This window comes from Talpa occidentalis, unplaced genomic scaffold (genome assembly GCF_014898055.3).
Source record: "Talpa occidentalis isolate TD23 unplaced genomic scaffold, MPIMG_talOcc4v2.1 talOcc4.16, whole genome shotgun sequence".
Classification (NCBI taxonomy): Eukaryota; Metazoa; Chordata; class Mammalia; order Eulipotyphla; family Talpidae; genus Talpa; species Talpa occidentalis.
Window position 1 is genome coordinate 78,300,926 of NW_023601653.1, and position 10,938 is coordinate 78,311,863.

At 64.0% G+C, this 10,938-nt stretch overlaps 1 protein-coding gene across 1 annotated transcript; it reads left to right on the plus strand.

Moving 5' to 3' along the window:
- Window positions 1-1,951: 1,951 nt before the first annotated feature.
- On the plus strand, window positions 1,952-8,730 carry TAMALIN (trafficking regulator and scaffold protein tamalin). Its single transcript, XM_037514776.2, is given in 9 exon segments — window positions 1,952-2,167; window positions 4,207-4,256; window positions 5,796-5,850; window positions 5,955-6,057; window positions 7,264-7,357; window positions 7,465-7,531; window positions 7,749-7,815; window positions 8,191-8,463; window positions 8,466-8,730. Coding segments are annotated over 9 exon segments (1,137 nt in total). The 3' UTR covers window positions 8,678-8,730.
- The last annotated feature ends 2,208 nt before the right edge of the window (window positions 8,731-10,938 follow it).

Sequence of the window (10,938 nt, forward strand, 5' to 3'; positions counted from 1 at the left end):
CCATTGCCCCTCCTGCCTTTTCTCGCCTCCCCACCCCCGCCCCCACACAGATGCTGTCTGTCGGAGCTCACAGCAGACGGTCCAGGGGTCCATCTGTGCTAATGCTTCACAATAGAATCCCATGTTTCCCCACCGACACCCCCTGGGCCCCTCAGCTGATGGCCACTTGGTGGTGCCAAGGGGGAGAGGGAAGGAGGAGAGGCGGGCACCAAGGGAGCGAGCTCTCGGCTCCCCAAAACTCCCCGCTCCACCCCCAGCCCCCAACCCAATAAGCAGTCTGCCATCTGGACTTGTGTAATCACTGAGGGGTGGAGAAGCACCCCTTCCACCCACTCCTCCTGTGGGGGCTGAGGCCCCGGGAGCCTGGGGGTGGGGAGGAAACAGAGAAGCGAGGGGAAGAGACGAGGCGGCAAGGAGACAGGCGGGCCAGCGGACAGAGGTGGCCAGGAGGCAGAAAGCCTCCCCTGGCCTCCCCAGGCAGATGTGGTCACTTGCCTGTACCTCCTCAAGACACGCCTCTCCCCCAGGCAGGTGCCGGCACCACTCCCTGCCAGGCCTACAGCCTCGGTCACCCCAGTTCCTAGCCAGGACCTGGCACACAGCAAGGCTTGAAGAAGAACTGAGCCAGTCAGGCTAGAAGGCAGCTCTGGGACCAGGCCGCCAGGGTTCAATCTCGGCTCTGCCACGGAGTGGCCTCCAGTGAGCTCCCTGACCTCTCTGGGCCTGCGTGTCTTCCCCTGTGTGGCAGAGGAGGGCACCTATGTCATCGGGTTGTGAGGAGGAGCAAATGAAAGCACACATGTCTGCAGAGCACCCACAGAATAACGCGCATGGCATGTGGGAACTGATCAATAAACGTCAGCCATGAAGGCACAAGGCAGCTTTGGGGAAGACTAGGGGGGAGCAGAGACGAGACGCCCCCCCGGCCTGCGTAGAGGTGGCTGATGTAGGGACCCGGCACCGCGGCTTGTGATGCCGCCGCCCTGGGGTGGCCGCCGCGCAGACGCCAGCCTGGCCTTCCACTTCCTCCTCTCACTTCTGATTTGGGAACCGCTGACGACAGACTTCAGCCGGGAGGGCCCACCTCTCCCACAGCCTGGCAGCCGCCGCATCCCATGGGCGTGAGGCGGGGGTGGCCCAGGTACACCCACCCCCATGAGTCAAGTCCACCCAAGGCTGCTGGCTCTGAAAAGGGGGCTCTGACCTCCAGCACCGGGAGCGGAGGAGAGGTTGGTCTGGGAGGGGCGGCTCCTGACCTTCAGAGGCGGCAGGTCAGAACCAGGCCTCCAGCCCGCAGGCCGCGACCTCCTGCCTTCAGCCGGCACCCTGGCACGGGCGCGCAGCAGCCTGCCTCACCCCCGGGGCTCCGGTGTACCGGGGAGATCCTGGCCCTCTGCGCCCAGCGCTTCTGCAGTCAGCCCAGGGGGATCTTCAGGGACCTCACCCCGCTCCCTGCACGGGGCCGCTGTTGCTCTCCCTTGGCCAAGCACCCCCTGCAGCCCCCGGGGTTCCTGGACCCTCTCCCTGGATCCCCAAGGATCCTTGACCGCCCCGCACCACCACGCTCCCCAGGACTCCAAAGCCACGCACCCCGAATGCTCAGCTGTCAGAAGCCCCTTCATAGGCCTCTTCCAGGGCCCCCCAAAAGCCACCCTGATCTCGGGGACCCCCTCCCCGGCCCCGCCCGGGATGCCTGTCCGGCCCGTCCCTTCCCCCGCTCGGTCTCCCCGCTCCGCGCGCGGCTCCCCGGGCGGCTCCCCTCCCGGCGCGGCCTCGAGGCGGGGCTCGCGCGGGCCTGGGGCGGGGCCCGGGCGGGGGCGAGGCCACCCCGAGACCGCGCCCCGCCGCGCCCGCCCCCTCGCCCCGCTATAAAGGGAGCCGCGCGGCGCCCCGCGGGGCTGGCAACCCCGAGCCGCTGCCGGCGCCGCCTGCGAGGGCGCGGGGCGCGAGCATGACCCTCCGGCGCCTCAGGAAGCTGCAGCAGAAGGAGGAGGCGCCCGCGCCGGACCCCGCCGCCCGCGCCCCGGCCGCGGCCCCGGGCCCCCCCGCCGCGGCCGCCGGCCCCGGCGCCCCCGCGGACGAGCTGTACGCGGCGCTGGAGGACTACCACCCCGCGGAGCTGTACCGCGCGCTCGCCGTCTCGGGGGGCACCCTGCCCCGCCGGAAGGTGCGTGCGCCCCCCGCGCCCCCCGCCCCGCCCCGCCCCGCCGCCTCTTCCCCGGGACCTGCCCGCTCCGCGCCGCCCCCGGCCGCGCCCGCCGCCCCCCGTCGTCCCCCCGCGCCCCGCGGGCCCCCGCCACGAGGAGCCGCCGCGCCCCCGGGGCCCTGGAGGGGCGCGACCGCCCCCGCCCCCGCCGGATCGCGGGGTCCCCACTCCGTCCCGGCCGCCGCCGCCCCGTCTCGCTCCTCTCCCGCCTCAACTCCTGCCCGGCACCCCTTCTCCTGGCGCCCCATTTGGCCTCCAGCACCCCAGAGCCCCACCTTCCCCCGTCCAGGTGTTTGGAGGCCCCGTGCCCGGCGCCGCCAGTGGGGCGGGGAGCCCCAGGGCCGAGTCCCGGCTCGCACCGCCAAGTTGGGGGTCTGGGAGCGGGGAGCGGGGTGCGGGGAGCGGGGTGCGCGGAGAGTGGGGTGCGCGGAGAGCGGGGCGCGCGGAGCGCGGGGGCCGGCGCCGGCCTCCCCTGGCCGAGGGGGCGCGCGCAGCGCCTGGACTCCGGGGGGCTCACCCCTTCCCGGGGACGCCGGGGTGCCTGGGCTCGGGGCCTGCCGCCTGGCCCAGCGCCCGAGATGCGGGGTGCGAGGTCGCGGCCCCCTGGCCTTGGGCCGGGACGGGTGGGAGGGGTCGCCCGGCGCCCGCGAGGCAGGAAGGACGCGGCCGCGCCCGCCCTCGGAGTCGCCCCTCCGCGGGGTTCTTCCTCTGGCCTGAGGTGCACCCGGCCGCTCAGAGGGGGGACGTAAGACTCAGGTTAAGTAGAGGGGGCTGGTGGCCTTTCGCGGTCCGGCACACCCCCCCACCGTCCCCTGCCCGCCCCCCAACAATGAGCAGCTTGTTGCGGATTTGCATTTTATGAAAATCGGGTGGGAAGACAAAGGGGTCTCTCTCTGCTGCCCGGTCCTTCCTCCGTGCCCTGTTGGGGAGCCGTCCCCACCCTGAGGCCTGGCCTTGGCTCTGGAGACAGGCCCCTTCCCTCGAGCCTTGGGGCAGCCGGGGCAGCCGTTAGCAGACCCGGAAGGGTCTTGGGGCACAAGAGGCTGGGCAGGTCTGGAGCTGGGCAGGTCTGGCGCTGGGCAGGTCTGGCGCTGGGCAGGTCTGGAGCTGGGTGGGTCCATAGCGGGGGTTTCTTGCAGGACCAGTAATTTCGGGAGGAAGTCCAGCTTTAGTTTCTCAGGGCCTTAAAGAGGCAAAAACCTCCAAGGCCACCACCTCCCCACCCCCTACAAAAAGCGAAAGAATCCCAGTCTCTCTCAAGTACAACAAGACTCAAGAGCAAGGTTGATGTCTAAGATTTTTTGTGTCAGACAACAACAAAACGTCAGGAGGCCCAGGTGGGGCCGGGCACAGTGGCTCACTTAGGCGGGGAGCCACCGGCGGCCCCTGCTACAGCCTGGACTTGGCAAGAAGGCCCGCGCGCCCTCTGTCCCCGCCTTCCCTTGTCCAGGCCGCGATGCCCACCCTCCCTCCCCGGAGCTCGGAGCCCAGCTCCCTAAGCCACTGTGGCTGAGAAATTGGGAGGAGAGACCTGACTGGCAGAGGGTCTCTGAAGTGGCTTGGTAGGCAAGCTTGGGGGACCCCTGCTCTTCTTCAGGTGACATCTGGGAAGAGCCCCTGCTTCAGCTTTCTGGGTCCGGGAGGCCTGAGCCCTAGAGACATGCCCCCCGGGGGAGGAGACTGTATCTAGAGTAGTGAACACTTTCTCCCCCAGCCCGAGAACCAGCACAGGGCTTTGAGGTTCATGCAGCGGGCACCCAGGAGGACTCCTGTGTCCCCATAGTCCTGGCGTGGGTGGTAAAACCCAGGGAGAAAGCTGTGGACTGATCCTGACAGTGCACTCGGTGAACAGTTACCGGGGCACCAAAGCAGGTGTGGAACACAACGGACAGGCAGTGAGGTGCTGGACCCCAGGTGAGGGGCCCCCCAGCATAGGGCTGTCAGCACCCACTTGAGGACATTCCCCCTCAGTGCAACTTCCTGACTGCTTTCCCACCCAGGGCTCAGGATTCCGCTGGAAGAACCTCAGCCAGAGCCCAGAACAGCAGCGGTGAGTCACCAGCCCTCCAGCCCCTGCCCCTGTCCGAAGGCTGAGGTGCTGGGGTGCAGTGGGGGATAGCACAGCGCCGCTTCTTAGCATGTCTCCCTGGCTGAGTGAGGGGCATGTGGGGGTGTAGGCTGTGTGAAGGGGGTGGCAGAAAAAGGAGGTAGGGACTTTTGAGTCATCAGGTGCTCCTCAACCCACCCCCAGTCCCTGCCAGTCACCCCTCCTTGAGGAGATCTGGATCTGGGAGGTGGGGGAAGTAGAAGTCTTGGGGCTCCCCAGGCCCTCCTCCCAGCCCTAGCAAACCCCATGGACGCAGGCCACAGCTGAGCTGTGTCCAGCTGCTCGCATCTGGCTGCCCCTTCCTCCAGATCTCGGTCCTGTGCTGATCTCAGCCCCTGGCGGCCCTCTTGGGAAGGCCGGGAAGTATGGGCAGAAGTAGGCGCTAGCGCAGGCCCTGCTCTGCCAGCGTCCTGTCCTGGTTTGGGCCAGACTTCTAAAGCAGATCAGCAGACTGCGCCTCCTGGCCAGCGTAGTCTGCTTGGCACTGGAGCTGAGTCGTTTTTATATTTCTAAAGGGTTATAAAAATAAAAACAAAGACCAATAGATGACAGAGGCCGAGTGGGATCTGCAAAGGAAGCCCAAAATACATACTATCTGGCCCTTTGCAGAAAAAGTTTGTTTTCCCTTCCAAAACCAGAGAGGGAGCACCGAAGTCACCCTCTGCCTCCACCCAACATGGGGGGGTGGGGGGACACACCAAAGGGGAAAAGCCAGAGCTCAAAATGGGGAGGAGCTTAGGCTGGGGCTGGGAGTTGCTCCTCCACATTTGGGGGGTATCTGGGTCAGGTTGGGAGGGAGCTGGGCCTTGGTCTCCTGGGCCTTTGGAGGCTTTGAGACTTTGGAAGCTGCTTTAACTCTGTCTCAGGCTGGGCGGGAAGGAAGGGGGTGGGGGTAGGCAGAGGAAACTCCGGGCTCCCCAGCAGGCCAGGATCTGGAATGGCTCCAGCCCATTGTGTCCAGTGGGCAGGACTTCAGTGCGGGAAGGGGCGGCCTCCAGGCTCCCCTCCCCCGGCCTCACATCTGGTGGGCTGGCCCCACCGCAGCTGGGAGGAGCAGCTGTGGTCTGCACTGAGCCTCGTGACTAGCCTCTGGGGGTGGGGCCAGCCCCCAGGCTCTGGGGCAGAAGCTGCAGGCTGGGGCCGAATTTGGGGCCTCAGTCAATATGTTGTATTCTAGGGCTCACTGGAAAGCTCGGGGTGGCCAAAAACTTCAGCTAGTTCATCCCTTGTGGGGGCCAGCCGTTCCCTATTGCTGCCCCCGCTGAGGCTGTCTGGATCCCGTGCTGCCGGGTGGAGTGGATTTCAGCTGGGGAAGGGGGTGGATGTTCCCACAACCTGCACCCGGTGACCTGTCCCTGGAGACAGCGCCTTCGCCTGGGTGTTTGAGAGCAGACTGCAGAGCAGTGGGGCCCCCGAGTGGGACCACCAAAGCCCCTTTCCACCCTGATGGTCTTGATGAGATGGCCTTTGTGTCTCCTGCAGGAAAGTGTTGACTTTGGAGAAGGAGGAAAACCAGACCTTTGGCTTTGAGATTCAGGTGGGAGAAGCCGGGTGCCAAGGGACAGAGCGGGTGGGAGGCCAGACTGAGGGATGAGGGGCCCTGCCCCACTCCCAGGCTCAGCGTCCCCTTGTCTGCTACAGACCTATGGCCTTCACCACCGGGAGGAGCAGCGTGTGGAGATGGTGACTTTCGTCTGCCGAGTTCATGAGTCCAGCCCTGCCCAGCTGGCCGGGCTGACGCCAGGTGGGGCCTGACCCCAGACACAGCTCTGGGAAGGGGGATGAGAAATCTCTGAAATCAATGATCCTTCCTTCTCCTATTTTGGGAAGACCAGAAGGAAGAATGAATCAAATCTGAGCAAATTTGCCATTTACTCTGTGATCTTGAGTCATCCCCTGCACAAAATGGGGACAATGACATGTCCTCCTTCCATCACAGTGCGGTTTGGGGGTTCCGGGGCACAGAACCAGGGACTGGGAAATAGCAGGTGTTGCCGCTGCTGTTCCACCTTCTCCTGGCAATCCGGCCGTCCAGCCTGGGCAGGAGCTGGAGAAGGCGCACATGCCGTCCGATCTGCTTGATTCTGGGGACAGGGCCCGTCCTTCCCCAACCTGCCCAAATCTAGGGTACCTGTGTTACTTGCTCCTCCATTAGGAGCCCCTCGGATTGCCCATGTAGAGTTTCTAGACCCCAGAAAAGAGCAGCCTGAGGTTGCATAAATTGACCAGCCCCCCCCCCATTCTGCCACCAATTCCTTCCTTACGCCCTCACCTCTTTGCCCACTTACCAGCAGGCCCTGGTAGCCAAGTGGTATAGGGCAACTTTGCAAAGCCGTTTCACATGCGCGCTCCCTCCTGATCCCCACGGGAGCCAGAGCTTGCGTCCACATTCCCTTTTTCCAGCTGGGAACTGGGCCCTGGGGGTGGTTGCTCTACATGAGGGCAGGCGTCTGCAGTGGCACAGGATGTCAGAAGCTTAGGTCTCTCGGGCCCACTGTGTTCCCTGCTCTGCTTCTCACCCTGCCCCCTTCCTGTGTTGGCTGGAACTCAGGACAGCCTGCGGGCTGGACAGAAATAACCAACTCCAGGGGCAGCCCAAGGTTGCTAGGAGGGCTGTGTTTGGGGACAGAGCTCTGTGTTTGGGGACAGAGTTTTGGGGACATCCTGAGGATGGAGTGCGGGTGTGGGTGTATGCGGGCACTAGCCCCGGGACTGCGATGCTAGCCTGGCGTGGGCAGGGGAGATGGCTGTGGTTTTGGGAGTATGTACTTCGGGTGGGGTGGGGAAGGCTGTCCGAGGAGGTGTCCCCAGCACCATGCAGAGTAGGGGAGGGGATGTCAGGGGTACTCTGGTATTGTTACCCTGGCCCCTCTGGCTAGGGCAGGTAGGGGGCTGGAATCCTTCCACTATGCCCCTTGGAGCAGGTGCTGACCCCCCCTCTGCTTGGCAGGGGACACCATTGCCAGTGTCAACGGCCTGAACGTGGAAGGCATTCGGCACCGAGAGATTGTTGACATTATTAAGGCATCCGGCAATGTCCTCAGGTATGTGCAGGTGCCGAGCAGGCCTCTGAGGATTCCTAAGCTCAGCCTCTCTGGGTGTGTCCTCGCCCTCCAGGCTCACTCAGCCTTTCATTCCCCAACCTCCACAGACTGGAAACTCTGTACGGGACATCAATTCGGAAGGCAGAACTGGAGGCGCGGCTACAGTACCTTAAGGTAAAGCTGCCCAGATAACGTCCGGCCTCCTGTACCCCGAGCCGGAGCCCCAGCCCCTGCCCCCGCAGGCCGCACTATTAGGAAGTCATTTATGTGTCCAAGCCTCTTGTTAACCTTCAGGTTCAATTCCCTTGTCCCTCACTCAGCCCGTACCCACCCCCTGCTGGTTTCCTGCAGCTCCTGAGAGTGTATGTGTATGGGGGGGGGTCTCTTGCAGCAAACCCTGTATGAGAAGTGGGGAGAATATAGGTCCCTAATGGTGCAGGAGCAGCGGCTGGTGCATGGTGAGTAGATTGGGGTGTGCAGTCACAGGCGCCCCTGCTGTTACCCCATCCTGTCCTGCTCCCCCCTCCAACTGAGAGGTTTGGGTGCAACGCCGTCCTGGCTGAAGGGCACTCTTTGAGCTGAGTCTCACCACCAGCCCCCCGAAGCTTCAGTGGCCGTGGAGGCGACAGTGTCTCCATTCTGCGGATGGCCACACCGAGGCGCAGAGCTCCTTTCCAACCTCTTCCTTGGCTCTCGCGTCCTAAATGGCCTCACGAGGATCTGCGCTTCCAATTCCTGTTTCACAGATGAGAGAGCGGGGCGCAGGGTGGTGACCCGTCGGGGCCACCCAGACGGTCCCCCACGGCCCTGACGCCCGTGTCCTCTGCCCGCAGGCCTCGTGGTGAAGGACCCCAGCATCTACGACACGCTGGAGTCCGTGCGCTCCTGCCTGTACGGCGCGGGGCTGCTCCCCGGCTCGCTGCCCTTCGGGCCCCTGCTCGCCGCGCCCGGGGGTCCCCGCGGGGGCGCGCGGCGGGGCGGGGGCGACGCCGACGACGCCGTCTACCACACGTGCTTCTTTCGGGGCGCAGAGCCGCCCGCGCTGCCGCCCCTGCCGCCCCCCGCGCGCGCGCCCGGCCCGCGCCCCGCCGACGCCCCCGCGCCCGGGCCCCCCGGGCCGCGCTGAGCCGCAGCGCCAGTGTGCGCTGCGCGGGCCCGGGGGGCGGCGGCGCGCCCGGCGCGCTCTGGACTGAGGCCCGCGAGCAGGCGCTGTGCGCCCCCGGCCTGCGCAAGACCAAGTACCGCAGCTTCCGCCGGCGGCTGCTCAAGTTCATCCCCGGACTCAACCGCTCCCTGGAGGAGGAGGAGAGCCAGCTGTAGGGGCGCGGGGCGGGGCGGGGCAGGTATTTATTTATTTATTCTTCCCACCAGGGCAGGAGGAGGGATGGGGCCGGCCGGGGGACCCCAGGAGCCCAGAGCAGCGGGAGAGGGTCCTCGCCAGGCGGGCCAGCCGCTGTGGCTCTTGGCCTAGCCGGGAACCCGGACCCCAGGACCCTTTGCTCCGCCTGCCCGAAAGCGCAGGGGCGCGGAGCAGGGCGCCCCAGAAGCGCTCAGGGCTGGGAGAGGCTCGGAGACCAGAAGTGGGACATGCCCTCCGGCATCGGGGGCAGCAGTGCCTTGTGGGGTGTCCAGGAAAAGCCCCCCTCGGAGGGAGTCATTTTTCCGTGCCGCGAAGCCCTCTCCTTAGCTTTACGCGTTGGCCACCCTGGGCCCTGGGGAGAAGCGGCCTGCGCTGGGTTGCGCCCTCACCCACCCACACGTGCGCAGTTCCAGGGAACCGGCAGGCCTCTGGGGGGGCCGAAGGTGCTGGTCCCTCTCCCTCCTGGCCTTGACCCCTAAGGGCTCGGCCCCTCCCGGGGCCTGTAACTAAGCTGGGTCTGCTGGGCAGCGGTCCTGGGTTCTGAGCCCCTTGGGGGTCGGGGATGTGGCTTCCAGGCAGGGCGGGGGCAGCCCAGACTGTTGCGCCGTTTGCATACCCTTGCTTTCTGAACCACAAACTGTATAAAATTGACGGTTTTTTGCATCTGTGTCAGCGTGGTGACTGCCTGAGGGGGAGGATTGAGCTCGGGCAAGCTCTGACTCCACCACCACCCTGTGCAACGCGCGCGCGCACACACACACACACACACACACACGAGTTTACATCTTATTTGCTTGGAGCCTGCAGGCAGAGAAACAGTCTGGGGGATTTTCACTTACATGTATGGGCCTGACCCTGAGGCCCCACAGCCTTTTCAGAACTGAGCCTCTTGTGTAAGCACATCTTGAGCCTCCCTCCCTAAATACCCACAACAGGTGGTGGCCCAGCCTCCTCCAAACTCCTTAACTATTCCTGTGTGAAAAACTGCTGGGCATCCTCTCTTCTGGGGTTTGAGATCTCCCTGGTGGGGCAAGAGCCAGGTCTACACTGCCTTTGTCATTGTCCACCCAACACAGGACAGGCGCAATCCTTGATCGCTGCATTCTTCTAGAACTTCTCCGTGGATTCCCTAGAATGATCCGAGCCCCTATGCTGGGATATCTGACCCGCCCATCTCACTTCCTTGTCTCTCCCCTGGCTCCCTGCTCTGGCCACCTTGCTGCACCTGCTGACTGCAGACTCCTCCCTCTGGCTCTCCACGGGCTCTTCCTGAACCGGCTTCTTCAGCTCTGCCTCCCAGAGGCCTTCCCACCCAGTCTAAAATACATCTGCCCCCTGCTCTTTGATGGAGCCTGTTTTATTTCTACGACACTACTCATCACCATCAGAAACTCTTTTGACTTACAGGTTTTATTTTTGACCCATTTGGATATATTTTGCCCCATGTGGAGCCTTGCTCCAGGGACTTTCTCTCTCTCCTTTATTTTTTTGCCCAATACTAGCACAGAATGAACCTCAGTAAATACGGTGTGTGCTCAAAGCATCTCCAAGAGATGGTTACTACCTTCTTTGAGGTGACCCAGGCAAGCAACATGTCTAGGGTCACACAGCAAATAAAAGGCAGAGCTGGGCCTGGGGTCAAAACCCCTGCTCCAGTGCGCCTCCCTGGCAGTGGCCAGCATAGACGGTAGCTTTCATGGTGGTCTAAGTGGCAGCCTTCCCAGTCGGGCTACCTCCGGCCCTCCCCTCTGCACCACTGTGCTTGTCTCCTGAATGGGTTCTCTGCTTCCTCACTCACCCCTCAACCATGTCCTCTCCACTCATGAATCAGCGCAATCTCTCCAGAAAGGGAATCAGAGCTCAGCCCTCCTCTGCTGAAAACTCAGTGTGGAGACTTTGGGGTTGTCTTGGGATGTGTCCTGGCTCCAGTGCTCCAACTGAACAGTTTTAGGGGACCACTGACCGCTCTGTCACCACGCCCAGCTTCTCTGGCAACTAGGAAATCATCCGATCGGAAAACTTTACGGATTTGGTCAAAGAGCTGGGGGGGAATGTGACACGGGAGGTGGCTGCGGCCGCAGTGTCCCAGCCAGCGGCGCAGCTCGAACAGGAGGGAGACACCTTGTGCATTAAAACCTCCACCACCGCGTGCACCGTAGAGATCAACTTCAGGATTGGGGAAGAGTTTGAGGAGCAGACTGTGGAAGGGAGACCCTGTAAG